At 47.1% G+C, this 22,585-nt stretch overlaps 1 protein-coding gene across 1 annotated transcript in view; it reads left to right on the top strand.

Annotated features, from left to right (window-relative positions):
* The window catches only part of sos2 (son of sevenless homolog 2 (Drosophila)), a 103,635-nt gene that overhangs the window by 38,301 nt on the left and 42,749 nt on the right, over nt 1-22,585 (top strand). Inside the window, exons 2-5 of the mRNA XM_039009204.1 lie at nt 10,873-10,998; nt 18,822-18,953; nt 19,625-19,789; nt 21,829-22,035. Of these exons, the coding sequence (XP_038865132.1) occupies nt 10,873-10,998; nt 18,822-18,953; nt 19,625-19,789; nt 21,829-22,035 (630 nt within the window). The remainder of the gene's footprint in view (nt 1-10,872; nt 10,999-18,821; nt 18,954-19,624; nt 19,790-21,828; nt 22,036-22,585) is intronic.

Here is a 22,585-nt window from a genome sequence, read left to right as displayed (position 1 = left end):
ATCCCACATGAGACCTCCAACTACTCTGAACCTAGAGGGAAATCTATCCCACATGAGACCTCCAACTACTCTGAACCTAGAGGGAAATCTATCCCACATGAGACCACCTACTACTCTGAACCTAGAGGGAAATCTATCCCACATGAGACCAGCAACTACTCTGAACCTAGAGGGAAATCTATCCCACATGAGACCACCTACTACTCTGAACCTAGAGGGAAATCTATCCCACATGAGACCACCTACTACTCTGAACCTAGAGGGAAATCTATCCCACATGAGACCTCCAACTACTCTGAACCTAGAGGGAAATCTATCCCACATGAGACCACCTACTACTCTGAACCTAGAGGGAAATCTATCCCACATGAGACCTCCAACTACTCTGAACCTAGAGGGAAATCTATCCCACATGAGACCAGCAACTACTCTGAACCTAGAGGGAAATCTATCCCACATGAGACCAGCAACTACTCTGAACCTAGAGGGAAATCTATCCCACATGAGACCACCTACTACTCTGAACCTAGAGGGAAATCTATCCCACATGAGACCTCCAACTACTCTGAACCTAGAGGGAAATCTATCCCACATGAGACCACCTACTACTCTGAACCTAGAGGGAAATCTATCCCACATGAGACCACCTACTACTCTGAACCTAGAGGGAAATCTATCCCACATGAGACCAGCAACTACTCTGAACCTAGAGGGAAATCTATCCCACATGAGACCACCTACTACTCTGAACCTAGATGGAAATCTATCCCACATGAGACCACCTACTACTCTGAACCTAGAGGGAAATCTATCCCACATGAGACCAGCAACTACTCTGAACCTAGAGGGAAATCTATCCCACATGAGACCAGCAACTACTCTGAACCTAGATGGAAATCTAGGCCCAAAAGACCCGAGTTTCAACAACTTACTGAGTCACTGATACTGGACAGAATTGTGTGTGGAATCACAGATTACTCAGATGACCAGATCACCTGCTAGCTAGAGCAATCACACATTTGCCGTGCTGGTGAAGTGAGCCAGAGTCAACTGAAAATGCTTCATGATGAAGTCGAGGTGCTCGTTCACAAGGTGCGTAAGCGAAAGAAAACACAGAACTATCAAAAAAAAGACAAAGACCGTGCAACAGCTAGTAAAAGAGAGGTCGCAGGGAGAACGCTCACGTTGTGGGGACAAACCATGAACCCCAAAAAAGTGTCCAGCATACGGTCAGATAGGCAAAGCATGTCACAGGAAAAAAATCTGGAAAATGATTATACCAAAATGTGCTCCTCACGCACACAGACGGATACCTGTATGGAAAATAGATCCTGGTGAAGTCAGACCACAAATCCTTGGAAACAATCTTCAAGAAGTCGCTCCAGAAAGCACCAGGCAGACTGCAGAGACTGCTGATGAGACTACAGAGATACAGTCTACATGTGACATACAAACCAGGAAAGGAGAGGCACATCGCTGATGCATTGAGCCCAAGCATACCTGAAGGAACAGAGAGAGAAATTGGTGGATGGTGAGCTGGATGTAAACTACATTTGTTTATCAACTTCCTGTTTCAGAAGAGAAAATGCAGCAATTGAAAAACAGCAACAGCAGAAGATGAAGAGTGAAGACTGGTCACAGAAACAGTTCAAGGATGGCCAGACACGAGAGGGAACGTTGCCAAGAAAATACAGCACTACCGGACCTTCAGAGAGGACTTGACTTACTCTGATGGACTGCTGTTCAAAAGTTCAAAACTTCCTCGTTCCTCAGATAATGAGAGAAGAAATTATGGAAAACATCCATGAAGAACACATGGAAATCGTAAAAACGTAAGGAACAAGCAAGGGATGTTCTGTTCAGGAATGGATAAACAGATTTGAAGATGTGACAAAAGTCTGCAACACACACAACAACAACAAACAAAGAGAGCCGTCTCATCCGGTCCCAGAGAGCCGTCTCATCCGGTCCCAGAGAGCCGTCTCATCCGGTCCCAGAGAGCCGTCTCATCCGGTCCCAGAGAGCCGTTTCATGTCTCATCCAGAAGTCGCTCCAGAAAGCACCAGGCAGACTGCAGATAATGCTGATGAGACTACAGAGATACAGTCTACATGTGACATACAAACCAGGAAAGGAGTTGCTACATTTGTTTATCAACTTCCTGTTTCAGAAGAGAAAATGCAGCAATTCAAAAACAGCAACAGCAGAAGATGAAGAGTGAAGACTGGTCAGAGAGCCGTCTCATCCTGCCCCAGAGAGCCGTCTCATCCTGCCCCAGAGAGCCGTCTCATCCTGCCCCAGAGAGCCGTCTCATCCTGCCCCAGAGAGCCGTCTCATCCTGCCCCAGAGAGCCGTCTCATCCTGCCCCAGGGAGCCGTCTCATCCTGCCCCAGGGAGCCGTCTCATCCTGCCCCAGGGAGCCGTCTCATCCTGCCCCAGGGAGCCGTCTCATCCTGCCCCAGGGAGCCGTCTCATCCTGCCCCAGAGAGCCGTCTCATCCTGCCCCAGAGAGCCGTCTCATCCTGCCCCAGAGAGCCGTCTCATCCAGAAGTCACTCCAGAAAGCACCAGGCAGACTGTAGAGAATGCTGATGAGACTACAGAGATAGTCTACATGTGACATACAAACCAGGAAAGGAGAGGCACATCGCTGATGCATTGAGCCCAAGCATACCTGAAGGAACAGAGAGAGAAATTGGTGGATGGGGAGCTGGATGTAAACTACATTGTTTATCAACTTCCTGTTTCAGAAGAGAAAATGCAGCAATTCAAAAAACAGCAACAGCAGAAGATGAAGAGTGAAGACTGGTCACAGAAACAGTTTTAAAAAGGATGGCCAGACACCTGAGGGAACGTTGCCAAGAAAATACAGCACTAATGGACCTTCAGAGAACTTGACATACTCTGATGGACTGCTGTTCAAAACTTCCTCGTTCCTCAGATAATGAGAGAAGAAATTATGGAAAACATCCATGAAGAACACATGGAAATCGTAAAAACTTAAGGAACAAGCAAGGGATGTTCTGTTCTGTTCAGGAATGGATCAACAGATTTGAAGATGTAACAAAAGTCTGCAACACACACAACAACAACAACCAAAGAGAGCCTTCTCATCCGGTCCCAGAGAGCCGTCTCATCCGGTCCCAGAGAGCCGTCTCATCCGGTCCCAGAGAGCCGTCTCATCCGGTCCCAGAGAGCCGTCTCATCCGGTCCCAGAGAGCCGTCTCATCCGGTCCCAGAGAGCTCTTGGGCCAAAGTTGAAGTGGACGTCTTCCATTACAACGACCCAGAACATCTACTGTCTGCGGATTACTACTCAAAATACCCAGAAATCTCCAGGCTCAGTAGAACAACAAGTAAACACATCATTACAGCACTAAAGTCGATCTCGGCAAGGCATGGGGTGCCCAACGTTTTGTGCTACGACAATGGAAGACATTTGAGTCAAGAAATGTCAGATTTCTCTACCAGCTGGGAGTTCAAACATGTTACGTCGAGCCCTAGATGTCCACAGTCAAACGGCCAAGCTGAGAGAGCAGTTCAGACTGTGAAGAACCTGTTGGGAAAAAAGCACGAGACGGCAACGGAGATCCTTACACAGCTCTCCTTGAGTACAGAAACACACTACTGGATGGAGTAGGTATCTCTCCTGCACAAATACTAACTCCTGGATGGAGTAGGTATCTCTCCTGCACAAATACTAACTCCTGGATGGAGTAGATATCTCTCCTGCACAACTACTAACTCCTGGATGGATTAGGTATCTCTCCTGCACAAATACTAACTCCTGGATGGAGTAGGTATCTCTCCGGCACAAATACTAACTCCTGGATGGAGTAGGTATCTTTCCTGCACAAATACTAACTCCTGGATGGAGTAGGTATCTCTCCTGCACAACTACTAACTCCTGGATGGAGTAGGTGTCTCTCCGGCACAACTACTAACTCCTGGATGGAGTAGGTATCTCTCCTGCACAACTACTAACTCCTGGATGGAGTAGGTATCTCTCCGGCACAACTACTAACTCCTGGATGGAGTAGGTATCTCTCCTGCACAACTACTAACTCCTGGATGGAGTAGGTATCTCTCCTGCACAAATACTAACTCCTGGATGGAGTAGGTATCTCTCCTGCACAAATACTAACTCCTGGATGGAGTAGGTATCTCTCCGGCACAAATACTAACTCCTGGATGGAGTAGGTATCTCTCCTGCACAAATACTAACTCCTGGATGGAGTAGGTATCTCTCCTGCACAACTACTAACTCCTGGATGGAGTAGGTATCTCTCCTGCACAACTACTAACTCCTGGATGGAGTAGGTATCTCTCCTGCACAAATACTAACTCCTGGATGGAGTAGGTATCTCTTCGGCACAACTACTAACTCCTGGATGGAGTAGGTATCTCTCCTGCACAACTACTAATGGGAAGAAGGCTGAAGACAAAAGATTCTGACATCAGAGAGCTTGTTAAAGCCAGGACTCTATCATCATGTCAGGCTCCGTCTCACAAGCAGACAACAGAGACAAAAACAACACTTTGACCAAGGCACACGTAAGCTGTCAGTCATGAAGGAAGGAGAATGAGTCACTATCAGACAAGACAACAAATGGCAACCAGCAACTTGGAAAATATGACCAGCCAAGGTCATCTATAGTACAAACACCAAACGAGAGACTCAACAGAAGAAACCGGAGACACCTGTTAAAAACACATGAAACAAAACACCCAGAGACACACTCAGAAACCATAATGGACCTTATCCTGTGGAAAGAGAACCTGAAACAAGTGTCAGCCTGGAAGAGAACCACTCACCTGTGTGTTCTCCAGCACCAACGGCACCAACAGCACCAACAGCACCAAAACAAACAGTGGAAAGCAACAATGTCACCCCCGAGAAATCAACTCATTATGGAAGACCTATCAGAATGCCAAAGCGCTACCGGTACTGAAAAGGCTGTTAAAAAAATAAGAAAATAATAAATAAAACCTTGAAAATACATTAATAATAAATAAATAAAATAATAGATTTTTTTTAAATAATTGTTTTCCATATTGTTTGCAATGTGAAACACTAATTTGAAAACTTTTTTTTAGTTTTTGTTTTGAAGGAAATTAAATAGTCTATGAAAGGGAGATGTACATGTACTTCCCTGGAGTGCCTGAGGGTGGCGCTGTTACTCATTACTACATGTGATCACCCGTACTTACGCATGACCCATGACATCTGATTAACAAGGTTCTTCTCCCCGCATCCCTGCCTCTCTGTGCTGTTTATATTACAAGAACACTTTGCTGTACTCATTCGTTGCAGCTGCAGTGCTGTAGTACGTGTATTTTAAGACTTATACAAATGTGTTGATTAGTGCCAAATAAGAACTTTAAACATGAACTCACGACAAAAAACAGCAGCTATTTTGCTGTATTCGTTGAGTCTGTCTCTAGTCATGGTTTTGAATTCTCACAGTATAAACTTTGCTGTGTTTTTCGAGGTTTCTTTTTAACATTCGATGGCTCGAGGAAACTGTGCAGACACGATTATTTTTTTAGCTATCTGATTGGCCAGTGGTAGGGCTATAGGTGTCTGGGCCTGCCGGATGGGCGGAGTTCTACCTTCAGACACAGGAAATGATTCAACGTGGGAACACTTTGACTTCCTGGCGCCAGGGCTGCTGAGTCAAGTGCACCTACCACCAACGGCGTGAAACGAAGAAAACTAAATAGGAACGGAAGGATTTATCGTTGGGTTTTTTACAGAAATGTTTGGTGATCGACTAGGAGTGCCTTGGAGATGGACCGGTTGGTGACCTCTGCTCTAACAGATAGTTTAATCAACGAACAAGTGTTTTCTCTAAGGGTCTGTAGGGTTGATGAAACCAACTAACTAGGGTTGATGAAACGAATGGTTTGTAGTGTTGATGAAACCAACTAACTAGTGTTGATGAAACCAACTAACTAGTGTTGATGAAACCAACTAAAGGCCTCTCGGGTTAATGAAACCAACTAACGACCTCTAGGGTTAATGATGAAACCAACTAACGACCTCTAGGGTTAATGATGAAACCAACTAACGACCTCTAGGGTTGATGAAACCAACTAACGACCTCTAGGGTTAATGATGAAACCAACTAACGACCTCTAGGGTTAATGAAACCAACTAACGACCTCTAGGGTTAATGAAACCAACTAACGACCTCTAGGGTTGATGAAACCAACTAACGACCTCTAGGGTTAATGATGAAACCAACTAACGACCTCTAGGGTTAATGATGAAACCAACTAACGACCTCTAGGGTTAATGAAAACAACTAACGACCTCTAGGGTTGATGAAACCAACTAACGACCTCTAGGGTTAATGATGAAACCAACTAACGACCTCTAGGGTTAATGATGAAACCAACTAACGACCTCTAGGGTTAATGATGAAACCAACTAACGACCTCTAGGGGTTGATGAAACCAACTAACGACCTCTAGGGTTGATGAAACCAACTAACGACCTCTAGGGTTAATGATGAAACCAACTAACGACCTCTAGGGTTAATGATGAAACCAACTAACGACCTCTAGGGGTTGATGAAACCAACTAACGACCTCTAGGGTTAATGATGAAACCAACTAACGACCTCTAGTGTTGATGAAACCAACTAACGACCTCTAGGGTTAATGATGAAACCAACTAACGACCTCTAGTGTTGATGAAACCAACTAACGACCTCTAGGGTTAATGATGAAACCAACTAACGACCTCTAGGGTTAATGATGAAACCAACTAACGACCTCTAGGGTTAATGATGAAACCAACTAACGACCTCTAGGGTTAATGATGAAACCAACTAACGACCTCTAGGGGTTGATGAAACCAACTAACGACCTCTAGGGTTAATGATGAAACCAACTAACGACCTCTAGGGTTAATGATGAAACCAACTAACGACCTCTAGGGTTAATGATGAAACCAACTAACGACCTCTAGGGTTAATGATGAAACCAACTAACGACCTCTAGGGTTAATGATGAAACCAACTAACGACCTCTAGGGTTAATGAAACCAACTAACGACCTCTAGGGTTAATGATGAAACCAACTAACGACCTCTAGGGTTAATGATGAAACCAACTAACGACCTCTAGGGTTAATGATGAAACCAACTAACGGTCTCTAGGGTTGATGAAACCAACTAACGACCTCTAGGGTTGATGAAACCAACTAACGACCTCTAGGGGTTGATGAAACCAACTAACGACCTCTAGGGTTAATGAAACCAACTAACGACCTCTAGGGTTAATGATGAAACCAACTAACGACCTCTAGGGGTTGATGAAACCAACTAACGACCTCTAGGGTTAATGATGAAACCAACTAACGACCTCTAGGGTTAATGATGAAACCAACTAACGACCTCTAGGGTTGATGAAACCAACTAACGACCTCTAGGGTTGATGAAACCAACTAACGACCTCTAGGGTTAATGATGAAACCAACTAACGACCTCTAGGGTTAATGATGAAACCAACTAACGACCTCTAGGGTTAATGATGAAACCAACTAACGACCTCTAGGGTTGATGAAACCAACTAACGACCTCTAGGGTTAATGATGAAACCAACTAACGACCTCTAGGGGTTGATGATGAAACCAACTAACGACCTCTAGGGTTAATGATGAAACCAACTAACGACCTCTAGGGGTTAATGATGAAACCAACTAACGACCTCTAGGGTTAATGATGAAACCAACTAACGACCTCTAGGGTTAATGATGAAACCAACTAACGACCTCTAGGGTTGATGAAACCAACTAACGACCTCTAGGGTTAATGATGAAACCAACTAACGACCTCTAGGGGTTGATGAAACCAACTAACGGTCTCTAGGGTTGATGAAACCAACTAACGGTCTCTAGGGTTGATGAAACCAACTAACGACCTCTAGGGTTGATGAAACCAACTAACGACCTCTAGGGTTAATGATGAAACCAACTAACGACCTCTAGGGTTAATGATGAAACCAACTAACGACCTCTAGGGTTAATGATGAAACCAACTAACGACCTCTCGGGTTGATGATGAAACCAACTAACGACCTCTAGGGTTAATGATGAAACCAACTAACGACCTCTAGGGTTAATGATGAAACCAACTAACGACCTCTAGGGTTGATGATGAAACCAACTAACGACCTCTAGGGTTAATGATGAAACCAACTAACGACCTCTAGTGTTGATGAAACCAACTAACGACCTCTAGGGTTGATGAAACCAACTAACGACCTCTAGGGTTAATGATGAAACCAACTAACGACCTCTAGGGTTAATGATGAAACCAACTAACGACCTCTAGGGTTAATGATGAAACCAACTAACGACCTCTAGGGTTAATGATGAAACCAACTAACGGTCTCTAGGGTTGATGAAACCAACTAACGACCTCTAGGGTTAATGATGAAACCAACTAACGACCTCTAGGGTTAATGATGAAACCAACTAACGACCTCTAGGGGTTGATGAAACCAACTAACGACCTCTAGGGTTAATGATGAAACCAACTAACGACCTCTAGTGTTGATGAAACCAACTAACGACCTCTAGGGTTAATGATGAAACCAACTAACGGTCTCTAGGGTTAACGATGAAACCAACTAACGACCTCTAGGGTTAATGATGAAACCAACTAACGACCTCTAGGGTTAATGATGAAACCAACTAACGACCTCTAGGGTTAATGATGAAACCAACTAACGACCTCTAGTGTTGATGAAACCAACTAACGACCTCTAGGGTTGATGAAACCAACTAACGACCTCTAGGGTTAATGATGAAACCAACTAACGACCTCTCGGGTTAATGATGAAACCAACTAACGACCTCTAGGGTTAATGATGAAACCAACTAACGACCTCTCGGGTTAATGATGAAACCAACTAACGACCTCTAGGGTTAATGATGAAACCAACTAACGACCTCTAGGGTTAATGATGAAACCAACTAACGACCTCTCGGGTTAATGATGAAACTAACTAACGACCTCTAGGGTTAATGATGAAACCAACTAACGGTCTCTAGGGTTAATGATGAAACCAACTAACGACCTCTAGGGTTAATGATGAAACCAACTAACGACCTCTAGTGTTGATGAAACCAACTAACGACCTCTAGGGTTGATGATGAAACCAACTAACGACCTCTAGGGTTAATGATGAAACTAATGGTTTTGTAGAGTTGATGAAACTAACGATTTGTAAGGTTTTGTGAATGGAGCCAAGCTGAGGAGGGGAACGACCCCCGGATGTTTCTGTTTCTATGTGATGACTCAGAACGATGTATGGTGTCATGTGGAAACTGAGCTCAAAGGAATCATCAGCTTCTGCTTTGGTTTTCCATTCAGGCAGATCGTTTCATATTTATAGTCTCCACTTAGTCGGAATGTTTTTTGTTGTTGTTGATGATCGGCATCAGTCGGAGGTTTGACAGATCGAAACAGATGAGCGAAATGTGACCATGGTGGTTTTAGCAGTTAGCGTGTAGTAAGTAGTGGTAGCAATGAGAAGGATTTCTGCCTTGTAACTGTCACTAAGAGATGAAGCGATGGATTTGTCCGTAGATATTTTAGTTTAATCTATGGCTCAGTAAATGTTTTCCCTCACTCACTGTCTTTCACACTTTTTATCTATCACACTCCTTCTCTCTCTCCTCTCTCTCTCTCTCCTTCTCTCTCTCTCCTCTCTCTCTCCTTCTCTCTCTCTCTCTCTCCTTCTCTCTCCTCTCGTTCTCTCCTTCTCTCCTCTCTCTCTCCTTCTCTCTCTCTCCTCTCTCTCTCCTTCTCTCTCTCTCTCTCTCCTTCTCTCTCTCCTTCTCTCTCTCTCTCTCCTTCTCTCTCTCCTCTCTCTCTCTCCTTCTCTCTCCTCTCTCTCTCTCTCCTCTCTCCTCTCTTCCTCTCTCTCCTCTCTCTCTCTCCTCTCTCTCTCTCTCTCCTTCTCTCTCTCGCTCTCGCTCGCTCTCTCTCCTCTCTCCTCTCTCTCTCTCTCCTTCTCTCTCTCTCTCTCTCCTTCTCTCTCTCTCTCCTCTCTCTCTCTCCTTCTCTCTCTCCCTCTCTCTCTCTCTCTCTCTCCTTCTCTCTCTCTTCTGCCTCCCCCCTCTCCTCTCTCCTCCTGTCCTCTTTCCAAAACACACTTCTACTCTCTTCTTCTTGCTCTCTCTCCAAAACATTCCTCTTTTCTGACTGTTTCCACCGCCATGATCTGTTGAGTAAAGGCGGGATGTCAGAACTAGGCCAAGCCCACGAGGCATGGGGCTTCACTTCTAAACACGGTATCAATAAAACACTTTGGCTAATCTCTGGAGTATTGTTGCAGGCGGTTTAACGTCACTGCACCATGATGTCATGTATTTTGTTGTTGTGTTTGTTGTTAGCTAAGCCTGTATTTCACAACACTTGTCTTGGACACTATGCATCTGAGAGGTAGCCTAGTGACTTGGGTCAGTTCTAAACGCATCTATATCTAGGGGGAAAGGCGATGCCGTGACTGTATGTTGCTTTTTAATGTTTTTATAAAACGTCTGCTAAATAAAAATGACATGTTCATGAAAAACTGCTTGAAAAAAGGCTCCACATCTCTGTCCCTGGACACCAACTCATAATGTGTAACTATTTGCATTCCCACCGTAGGTTTTCTGGCATCTCTCTGACGTTTGTCTCTCTGACGTTTGTCCCCATCGTCCCTCTGTCTCTGACGTTTTTCCCTGTCTCTGATGTTTGTCCCAATCGTCCCTCTGTCTCTCTAACGTTTGTCCCCATCGTCCCTCTGTCTCTCTAACGTTTGTCCCCATCGTCCCTCTGTGTCTCTAACGTTTGTCCCCATCGTCTCTCTCCCAGGTGCAGCTACAGGTGCACCCCAACCTGTCAGCCAAGGAGGGAGCTCTGCAGCACATCGAAGAGCTGATCCTGCAGCTGCTCAACATGCTGTGTGTGGCCCAGCCGCGCTCTGTACAGGACGTGGAGGTGAGGATACCTGATCGCTATGCTGTAATGTTATGGGCAATTCCACGGCAACGGGATTACACTTTGACTCCGGTTTTTCCTTCACTTTTAAACATGTATGTCAAAACGAAAAACATAGATTTCAAAGTTGATCGAATCATAGAACTTGTATGAGTTTGAACATCACAGTTCAGTACAACACAGAAGGGTCGAGTTCAGATCTGAATTTATATTTATCAGGGTTTCTCACTCTTTCAAACACGTTTAAGACACGTCACACACACACAAAAAAAAAAGATAAAACAGTACATTATATAACATTATTACACCACTACACATCTACAATCATAAATGTACAATGCCACTAGACAGCAATATTACAATGTACGTTGAATACCACCACTACAATACCCCATGTTTAATATCACCACTACATATCTACAATACAACAATATTACCTGCATGTTATGGCTGGCTTTGTGTGTGTGTGTGTGTGTGTGTGTGTGTGTGTGTGTGTGTGTGTGTGTGTGTGTGTGTGTGTGTGTGTGTGTGTGTGTGTGTGTGTGTGTGTGTGTGTGTTTCTTCACAGTCCACGTTGTTCCATAAGATAAAGTTTTATGTAGTTTTTTTGTATCCGATTTTACTGCTGCATGAATTACCTGCTGTGGAATAGAGTTCCATGTAGTCATGGCTCTATGTAGTACTGTGTGCCTCCCATAGTCTGTTCTGGACTTGGGGACTGTGAAGAGACCTCTGGTGGCATGTCTGGTGGGGTATGTATGGGTGTCTGAGCTGTGCGCCAGTAGTTTAGACAGACAGCTCGGTGCATTCAACATGTCAATAGCTCTCACAAATACAAGTAGTGATGAAGTCAATCTGTCCTCTACTCTGAGCCAGGAGAGATTGACATGCATGTTATTAATGCTCTCTGTACATTTTAAGGGCCTATGCCTATGTCCCTCTTTGTGGCACCTGACCAAATGACTTGGCAGTAGGCCAGGTGCAACAAAACTGAAGCCTGTTGTTGTCCTCCGGTGGCTAGCTAGTCAGCTAGCTAAAATGGTCCCTTTCCTAAATTATCCATATGGGTGGAGATGGGGACTTGTGGTTTCACTTCATTCTCCTTCCAATGATTATAATTGTGATTTCTTATCCGCTTGACCTCCCCGGCGATTTTACCCACGCGCCGCTAGTAGTTACCCGCGCGCCGCTAGTAGTTACCCGCGCCCCGCTAGTAGTTACCCGCGCGCCGCTAGTAGTTACCCGCGCGCCGCTAGTAGTTACCCGCGCCCCGCTAGTAGTTACCCGCGCGCCGCTAGTAGTTACCCGCGCCCCGCTAGTAGTTACCCGCGCGCCGCTAGTAGTTACCCGCGCGCCGCTAGTAGTTACCCGCGCCCCGCTAGTAGTTACCCGCGCCCCGCTAGTAGTTACCCGCGCCCCGCTAGTAGTTACCCGCGCCCCGCTAGTAGTTACCCGCGCCCCGCTAGTAGTTACCCGCGCCCCGCTAGTAGTTACCCGCGCGCCGCTAGTAGTTACCCGCGCCCCGCTAGTAGTTACCCGCGCGCCGCTAGTAGTTACCCGCGCGCCGCTAGTAGTTACCCGCGCCCCGCTAGTAGTTACCCGCGCCCCGCTAGTAGTTACCCGCGCGCCGCTAGTAGTTACCCGCGCCCCGCTAGTAGTTACCCGCGCGCCGCTAGTAGTTACCCGCGCCCCGCTAGTAGTTACCCGCGCCCCGCTAGTAGTTACCCGCGCCCGCTAGTAGTTACCCGCGCGCCGCTAGTAGTTACCCGCGTCCCGCTAGTAGTTACCCGCGCCCCGCTAGTAGTTACCCGCGCGCCGCTAGTAGTTACCCGCGCGCCGCTAGTAGTTACCCGCGCCCCGCTAGTAGTTACCCGCGCCCCGCTAGTAGTTACCCGCGCGCCGCTAGTAGTTACCCGCGCCCCGCTAGTAGTTACCCGCGCCCCGCTAGTAGTTACCCGCGCCCCGCTAGTAGTTACCCGCGCTCCGCTAGGAGACATTTAAAATGGTATCCACGAATTCATCTGACTCTAAGGGAAGTAGATGAAAAGGGGCCTAATTACCAAAATCTGGACGGATCCCTTTTAAGGTGCTCCAAATCTTTTTACTATAATTGTTTCATAGTACAATAGAGTACAGTAAAGTAGAGTACAATAGTATAAAATATACTGTACTATACTTTACTTTTCTGTATTGGTCTCTACTGGACTGTAGCGGTACTGTCCAGATGTGTGAAACATACTTCTATTATAGGTTCAGATTTGGTCCAAATCAAATTAACATCAAGGCCGGGGTGGACTGACCAAATTTCAACTACTTTTCAACGTCCATGGACGTCCGGTGTCGGACGGTGCTGGTTACAGTGAATGGAAAGAGAGGAGGCTCATGGGTAGGTGTCAGTAAGAGCTGGGAGAAGGGACATTAACTGGAGAGAGGGAGGCGGAGAGCGAGGCGGAGAGCGAGAGGGAGGCGGAGAGCGAGGCGGAGAGCGAGGCGGAGAGGGAGGCGGAGAGGGAGGCGGAGAGGCAGAGAGAGAGAGAGAGAGAGGCAGAGAGAGAGAGAGAGAGAGGCAGAGAGAGAGAGAGAGAGAGGCAGAGAGAGAGAGAGGGAGGCGGAGAGGGAGGCGGAGAGCGAGAGCGAGGCGGAGAGCGAGAGGGAGGCGGAGAGGGAGAGAGAGGCAGAGAGAGAGAGAGGCAGAGAGAGAGAGAGGCAGAGAGAGAGAGAGAGAGGGGGAGAGGCTGAGAGAGAGCGGCAGAGGGGGAGAGAGAGAGAGAGCAGAGGGGGAGAGAGAGAGAGAGCAGAGGGGGAGAGAGAGAGAGAGAGCAGAGGGGGAGAGAGAGAGAGAGCAGAGGGGGAGAGAGAGAGAGAGCGGCAGAGGGGGAGCGGCAGAGGGGGAGAGGCAGAGGGGGAGAGGCAGAGAGAGAGCGGCAGAGGGGGAGCGGCAGAGGGGGAGCGGCAGAGGGGGAGCGGCAGAGGGGGAGCGGCAGAGAGAGAGCGGCAGAGGGGGAGAGGCAGAGAGAGAGGGGGAGAGGCGGAGAGAGAGGGGGAGAGAGAGGGGGAGAGGGGGAGAGAGAGGGGCAGAGGGGGAGAGAGAGCGGCAGAGGGGGAGAGAGAGCGGCAGAGGGGGAGAGGCAGAGGGGGAGAGGCAGAGGGGGAGAGGCAGAGAGAGAGAGGCAGAGAGAGAGCGGCAGAGAGAGAGCGGCAGAGGGGGAGAGGCAGAGAGAGAGGGGGAGAGGCAGAGAGAGAGGGGGAGAGGCGGAGAGAGAGCGGCAGAGGGGGAGAGAGAGGGGGAGAGGGGGAGAGAGAGCGGCAGAGGGGGAGAGGCAGAGAGGGAGAGGCAGAGAGGGAGCGGCAGAGAGGGAGCGGCAGAGAGAGAGCGGCAGAGGGGGAGAGGCAGAGAGAGAGCGGCAGAGGGGGAGAGGCAGAGAGAGAGCGGCAGAGGGGGAGAGGCAGAGGGAGAGGCAGAGGGAGAGGCAGGGGCAGAGGGGGAGAGAGAGCGGCAGAGGGGGAGAGAGAGCGGCAGAGGGGGAGAGAGAGCGGCAGAGGGGGAGAGAGAGCGGCAGAGGGGGAGAGAGAGCGGCAGAGGCAGAGGGGGGAGCGGCAGAGGGGGAGCGGCAGAGAGAGAGCGGCAGAGAGAGAGCGGCAGAGAGAGAGCGGCAGAGAGAGAGGCAGAGGGGGAGAGGCAGAGAGAGAGAGAGAGGCAGAGAGAGAGAGAGAGGCAGAGAGAGAGGGGGAGAGGGGGAGAGAGAGGGGGAGAGGGGGAGAGAGAGGGGCAGAGGGGGAGAGAGAGGGGCAGAGGGGGAGAGAGAGCGGCAGAGAGGGAGCGGCAGAGGGGGAGAGGCAGAGAGGGAGCGGCAGAGAGAGAGCGGCAGAGGGGGAGAGGCAGAGAGAGAGCGGCAGAGGGGGAGAGGCAGAGAGAGAGCGGCAGAGGGGGAGAGGCAGAGGGAGAGGCAGAGGGAGAGGCAGAGGGAGAGAGACAGAGGGGGAGAGGCAGAGGGGGAGAGGCAGAGAGGGGGAGAGGCAGAGAGGGGGAGAGGCAGAGAGGGGGAGAGGCAGAGAGGGGGAGAGGCAGAGAGAGAGAGGCAGAGAGAGAGAGGCAGAGAGAGAGAGAGGCAGAGAGAGGCAGAGAGAGAGAGAGAGCCAGAGAGAGAGAGAGAGAGAGAGAGAGAGAGAGAGGTTGCCCAGACTCAGTGGAAGGGAGGACGGTAGAAAGTGACCCAACTGTGGTTTGTGACTGTTATGATTTCTCAGTAGCCAGTTGCAGTAATCCGTTACAGATTTCTTTGGTAATTGCGTAACCAATTTGGTAACGGAATTAAACGTTTTATTACAAGAATTACTTCTGTGAACTTTCATTATCCTCCCTCCCTCATGAGGGAGAGAAATGTGAAAATATCATAAAGCAGAATTATGTCACTCATTGAAAGCCAGTCTAAGAAGCGGTAGATCTGTTCTATATGTCCTATTTCTATGCTTCCTGTTCTTACGTTTCGTTTTAAGCATCTTTTACTTTCGGTTTTGTGCACCAGTTTTAAACAGCTGAAAAAAGAAAAAAAAGTGGTTTATTGAAAATATATTTCACAGCGGGTTTACATGATACAATGATTCTCTACACTTGCTTATTTTGTCACATAAACTGAAATTTGGCGAACTATTAGAATTTTAGAAACCAGGAAATGGCAGAGCGAATTCTGCATATTGCACCTTTTAAAAATATGTGGGTTTTTAGTAACTGAATTATAAGGCACAAGGCAATATTTCTTAAATATTTCTTCTCCGAAACGAAAAATAAGTGTTGATATTAGGGGTCTTTACGTCATTGTTTTGATGTATTTATGAAACCTTTTGAGACCCATTTTCCGTCCGTTTACCCAGAAATCAAAGCATTTTACTTTATGCATCATTTTTAAGATGGTAAATGGTTGAAAATGTATCTCTGTCTTCATTCCACATAATACCTTTACTTTGACACCTAATTTAATATCCTCCTATTAACTTTACATGTTGGTGCTCGTGGGTCCTTTAACATGTTGGTGCTCGTGGTCCTTTAACATGTTGGTGCTCGTGGGTCCTTTAACATGTTGGTGCTCGTGGTCCTTTAACATGTTGGTGCTCGTGGGTCCTTTACCATGTTGGTCCTTTACCATGTTGGTGCTCGTGGGTCCTTTAACATGTTGGTGCTCGTGGGTCCTTTACCATGTGGGTCCTTTAACATGTTGGTGCTCGTGGGTCCTTTACCATGTTGGTGCTCGTGGTCCTTTAACATGTTGGTGCTCGTGGGTCCTTTAACATGTTGGTGCTCGTGGGTCCTTTACCATGTTGGTGCTCGTAGATCCTTTACCATGTTGGTGCTCGTAGATCCTTTACCATGTTGGTGCTCGTGGGTCCTTTAACATGTTGGTGCTCGTGGGTCCTTTAACATGTTGGTGCTCGTGGGTCCTTTAACATGTTGGTGCTCGTGGGTCCTTTAACATGTTGGTGCTCGTGGGTCCTTTACCATGTTGGTGCTCGTGGGTCCTTTACCATGTTGGTGCTCGTGGGTCCTTTAACATGTTGGTGCTCGTGGGTCCTTTACCATGTTGGTGCTCGTAGGTCCTTTAACATGTTGGTGCTCGTGGGTCCTTTAACATGTTGGTGCTCGTGGGTCCTTTTACATGTTGGTGCTCGTGGGTCCTTTACCATGTTGGTGCTCGTTGGTCCTTTACCATGTTGGTGCTCGTGGGTCCTTTAACATGTTGGTGCTCGTGGGTCCTTTAACATGTTGGTGCTCGTGGGTCCTTTTACATGTTGGTGCTCGTGGGTCCTTTACCATGTTGGTGCTCGTGGGTCCTTTAACATGTTGGTGCTCGTGGGTCCTTTAACATGTTGGTCCTTTTACATGTTGGTGCTCGTGGGTCCTTTAACATGTTGGTGCTCGTGGGTCCTTTAACATGTTGGTGCTCGTGGGTCCTTTACCATGTTGGTGCTCGTGGGTCCTTTACCATGTTGGTGCTCGTGGGTCCTTTACCATGTTGGTGCTCGTGGGTCCTTTACCATGTTGGTGCTCGTGGGTCCTTTAACATGTTGGTGCTCGTGGGTCCTTTTACATGTTGGTGCTCGTGGGTCCTTTTACATGTTGGTGCTCGTGGGTCCTTTACCATGTTGGTGCTCGTAGGTACTTTTACATATTGGTGCTCGTGGGTCCTTTAACATGTTGGTGCTCGTGGGTCCTTTTACATGTTGGTGCTCGTGGGTCCTTTAACATGTTGGTGCTCGTGGGTCCTTTAACATGTTGGTGCTCGTAGATCCTTTACCATGTTGGTGCTCGTGGGTCCTTTACCATGTTGGTGCTCGTAGATCCTTTACCATGTTGGTGCTCGTAGATCCTTTACCATGTTGGTGCTCGTGGGTCCTTTAACATGTTGGTGCTCGTGGGTCCTTTAACATGTTGGTGCTCGTGGGTCCTTTAACATGTTGGTGCTCGTGGGTCCTTTTACATGTTGGTGCTCGTGGGTCCTTTACCATGTTGGTGCTCGTGGGTCCTTTTACATGTTGGTGCTCGTAGGTCCTTTTACATGTTGGTGCTCGTAGGTCCTTTTACATGTTGGTGCTCGTGGGTCCTTTAACATGTTGGTGCTCGTAGGTCCTTTTACATGTTGGTGCTCGTGGTCCTTTTACATGTTGGTGCTCGTGGGTCCTTTACCATGTTGGTGCTCGTGGGTCCTTTACCATGTTGGTGCTCGTGGGTCCTTTTACATGTTGGTGCTCGTGGATCCTTTTACATGTTGGTGCTCGTGGGTCCTTTTACATGTTGGTCCTTTTACATGTTGGTGCTCGTGGATCCTTTAACTTGTTGGTGCTCGTGGGTCCTTTAACATGTTGGTGCTCGTGGGTCCTTTAACATGTTGGTGCTCGTGGGTCCTTTAACATGTTGGTGCTCGTGGGTCCTTTTACATGTTGGTGCTCGTGGGTCCTTTTACATGTTGGTGCTCGTGGGTCCTTTACCATGTTGGTGCTCGTGGGTCCTTTTACATGTTGGTGCTCGTGGATCCTTTAACATGTTGGTGCTCGTGGATCCTTTAACATGTTGGTGCTCGTGGATCCTTTAACATGTTGGTGCTCGTGGGTCCTTTTACATGTTGGTCCTTTTACATGTTGGTGCTCGTGGATCCTTTAACATGTTGGTGCTCGTGGATCCTTTTACATGTTGGTGCTCGTGGGTCCTTTAACATGTTGGTGCTCGTGGGTCCTTTTACATGTTGGTGCTCGTGGGTCCTTTAACATGTTGGTGCTCGTGGGTCCTTTACCATGTTGGTGCTCGTGGGTCCTTTACCATGTTGGTGCTCGTAGGTCCTTTTACATGTTGGTGCTCGTGGGTCCTTTACCATGTTGGTGCTCGTGGGTCCTTTAACATGTTGGTGCTCGTGGGTCCTTTAACATGTTGGTGCTCGTAGGTCCTTTAACATGTTGGTGCTCGTGGATCCTTTACCATGTTGGTGCTCGTGGGTCCTTTAACATGTTGGTGCTCTTGGGTCCTTTAACATGTTGGTGCTCGTGGGTCCTTTACCATGTTGGTGCTCGTGGATCCTTTACCATGTTGGTGCTCGTGGGTCCTTTAACATGTTGGTGCTCGTGGGTCCTTTACCATGTTGGTGCTCGTGGGTCCTTTTACATGTTGGTGCTCGTAGGTCCTTTCAACACCACAATTGATGGGTTTTCAGCCAGTGTCTGTCAGCATGGATAATGTTTCATCTAATACCATGAAGTTTGATTAAACACTACTTCCAAATGTAAGAAAACATCTGATTTTACAAGTATTTGTGCTTCCTCTCCCTCTGTCCAATCAGGAGCGGGTCCAGAAGACCTTCCCCCACCCCATAGATAAATGGGCCATAGCTGACGCCCAGTCGGCCATCGAGAAGAGGAAGAGGAGGAACCCTCTACTGCTCCCCGTCGATAAGATACACCCCCTACTCAAGGTACTGTGGTAGATGGATACACACCCCCTACTCAAGGTACAGGTCTTAGCCCAGTCAAGATGATTTACCTTCCTCCTGCAATGATCACCTGTCCTTATTCAGGCCCTCATTTAATACATCCTGGTTGGAGGGTTCTGTCCTCGTTTATTTCCTCCTGATTTCTGGAATCCTCCAACCAGGATCTCTGGAATCCTCCAACCAGGATTTCTGGAATCTTCCAACCAGGATCTCTGGAATCCTCCAACCAGGATTTCTGGAATCTTCCAACCAGGATTTCTGGAATCCTCCAACCAGGATTTCTGGAATCTTCCAACCAGGATCTCTGGAATCCTCCAACCAGGATCTCTGGAATCCTCCAACCAGGATCTCTGGAATCCTCCAACCAGGATTTCTGGAATCCTCCAACCAGGATCTCTGGAATCCTCCAACCAGGATTTCTGGAATCCTCCAACCAGGATCTCTGGAATCCTCCAACCAGGATCTCTGGAATCCTCCAACCAGGATCTCTGGAATCCTCCAACCAGGATTTCTGGAATCTTCCAACCAGGATTTCTGGAATCTTCCAACCAGGATTTCTGGAAAGCCTAAGAATTTGGGGACATTTTCTGTGATTTTACGACTGTATTCCTTATACCTTATGCCTCTTCCCCTGCTGTTTGTCCCGTCAACAGGAGGTCCTGGGTTACAAGATAGACTACCACGTCTGCCTCTACATCGTGGCGGTGCTAGAGTACATATCGGCTGACATCTTGAAGCTAGCAGGAAACTACGTTGGTAACATCAGACACTATGAGATCAGCCAGCAAGACATCAAGGTGTCCATGTGTGCAGACAAGGTAGGAAACCTATACCGCTGTCCGTGTGTCCGTCTGTCTCTGTGTCCGTCTGTCTTCTGTGTGTCATTGTATGTCTCAGAGTCACCCCTCAAGGTAGGAAACCTATACCCGCTGTCTGTCTGTCTCTGTGTGCCATTGTATGTCTCAGAGTCACCCCTCAATGCCAATCCACTCCAAAGTAGGTAAATATTTTGAAGGTATTCACACCCCTTGGCTTTTTCCAAATGTTGGGTTACAGCCTGAATTTAAAATGGATTAAATTTAGAGTTTGTTTCACTGGCCGACACACAATACCCTAATAATGTAAAAGTGGAATTATGTTTTTAGAAATGTTTACAAATTAATTCAAGCCGAACAGCTGAAATGTATTCAACCCCTTTGTTATAACAAACCTAAATACGTTCAGGAGTAAAACTGTGCATAACAAGTCACATAATAAGTTGCATGGACTCCCTCTGTATTCAATAATGGCATTTAACATGATTTCTGAATGACTACCTCATCTCTGTACCTCACACATACAGATAATTGTAAGGTCCCTCAGTCGAGTAGTGAATTTCAAACACATATTCAACCACAAAGACCAGGGAGGTTTTCCACTGCCTCGCAAAGAAGGACACCTATTGGTTGATGGGTAAAAAAAAATAAAAGAAGCAAACGTTGATATCCCTTTGAGCATGGTGAAGTTATTGATTACACCCAGTCACTACCAAGATACAGGCCTCCTTTCTAACTCTGTTGCCGGAGAGGAAGGAAACCGATCAGTGATTTCACCATGAGACCAATGGGGACTTCTTAAAACAGCTTAAACAGAGTTCAATGGCTGCGATAGGAGAAAACTGGTGATGGCTCAACAACACTGTAGTTTACTCTACAATACTAACCTAAATGACCGAGTGAAAAGAAGGAAGCCTGTACAGAATACAACTACAGTATTTAGTGCCAACAAGGCACTAAAGTAAAACTGCAAAAAAAATGTGGCAAAGAAATATCTTTGTCCTGAATACAAAGCGTTATGTAACTCCAACACAGCGCATCACTGAGTTCCACTCTGCATATTTTCAAGCATAGTGGTGGCTGCATCATGTTATGGGTATGCTTGTCATCGACAAGGACTAGGGAGTTTTTTAGGATAAAAGAAAAGGAATAGAACTAAGCACAGGCAAAAACCTTGAGGAAAACCTGGTTGTCTGCTTTCCAACAGATATTGGGAAAGTCACCGTTCAGCAGGACAATGAGCTAAAACACCAGGCCAAATATACACTGGATTTGCTTACCAAGAATGTTCCTGAGTGGCCTAGATACAGATTTGACTTAAATCGGCTTGAACATCTATGGCATAACTTGAAAATGGCTGTCTAGCAATGATCAACAACCAACTTGAGCTTGAAATGTTGTACACAATCCAGGGTGCGCGAATCTCTTGGAGACCTTACACAGAAAGAGTCACAGCTGTAATCACTGTCAAAGGGGATTCTAACATGTATTGACTCGGTTGTGAATTCTTATGGAAATTAGATATTTCTGTATTTCATATTCAATAAATCTGCTACAATTTCTAAAAACATGTATTTGCTTTGTCATTATGGGATTATTATGTGATGGGTGATTTTATTTAATCTATTTTGAATTCAGGCTGTAACACAACAAAATGTGGAATAAGTCAAAGGGGTCTGAATACTTTCTGACGGAACTGTACCTGGTTGACTTGGTAACCTGTCTCAGTGTAGATGTTTATGGGCGTGTTTGACCAATGATGTCTGTCTCAGGTCCTAATGGACATGTTTGACCAGGACGAGGACATCGGTCTGGTGTCTCAGTGTAGATGTTTATGGGCGTGTTTGACCAATGATGTCTCTGTCTCAGGTCCTAATGGACATGTTTGACCTGATGTCTCTGTCTCAGGTCCTAATGGACATGTTTGACCAGGACGAGGACATCGGTCTTGTGTCTCAGTGTAGATGTTTATGGGCGTGTTTGACCTGATGTCTCTGTTGCAGGTCCTAATGGACATGTTTGACCTGATGTCTCTGTCTCAGGTCCTAATGGACATGTTTGACCAGGACGAGGACATCGGTCTTGTGTCTCAGTGTACAGAGGAGCCGTCGTCGTCCGGGGAGCTGACCTACGACGACCTGGTGCGCCTGGAGATCGCAGAGGAGCGCCAGTACCTCCGGGAGCTCGACCTCATCATCAAGGTGTTCCGCCATCACTTCCTGTTCAACAACAAGATCTTCACACCTCAGGTGAGAACAGTAAATACAGGTTATGAACACCTTTTATGAACAGTTTATAAAACGGCAGTCATCTTACACAGTAGCCAACATAACACAGCAGACAGCTCACCAACAGCTTACAAACAGCTTACCAAACAGCTTACCAAACAGTTTACCAAACAGCTTACCAAACAGCTTACCAAACAGCTTACCAAACAGCTTACCAAACAGCTTACCAAACAGCTTACCAAACAGCTTACCAAACAGCTTGTTTGACCACATAGCAAAGCAGCCATTTGCAGTGTAAGACCATGTTACGTTCCCCAGCAACAAAACCAAATAATGTCGCTCAAACAGAAGAGGGAAGTAACAAAGACAACCAAAATGGAACCGGTGTTATTTTTTAGGAGGGGTTCCCAAAGACACTCATGGGGGGTGTCCACTGAAAGACACTCATGGGGGGTGTCCACTGAAAGTTGACTAGCAACACCAACTGGGACCTAAATGACACCCACCCTGAGCGCCCACTAAATCTGCCCAAGAAGAAGTAAACAAAAGAAAAACCAAACACCAAACTTAA

This window comes from Salvelinus namaycush, chromosome 15 (assembly GCF_016432855.1).
Source record: "Salvelinus namaycush isolate Seneca chromosome 15, SaNama_1.0, whole genome shotgun sequence".
In the NCBI taxonomy this organism is placed as follows: domain Eukaryota; kingdom Metazoa; phylum Chordata; class Actinopteri; order Salmoniformes; family Salmonidae; genus Salvelinus; species Salvelinus namaycush.
Note: the sequence above shows the minus strand (reverse complement) of the source record. Positions and strands in the feature narration are given on the sequence as shown.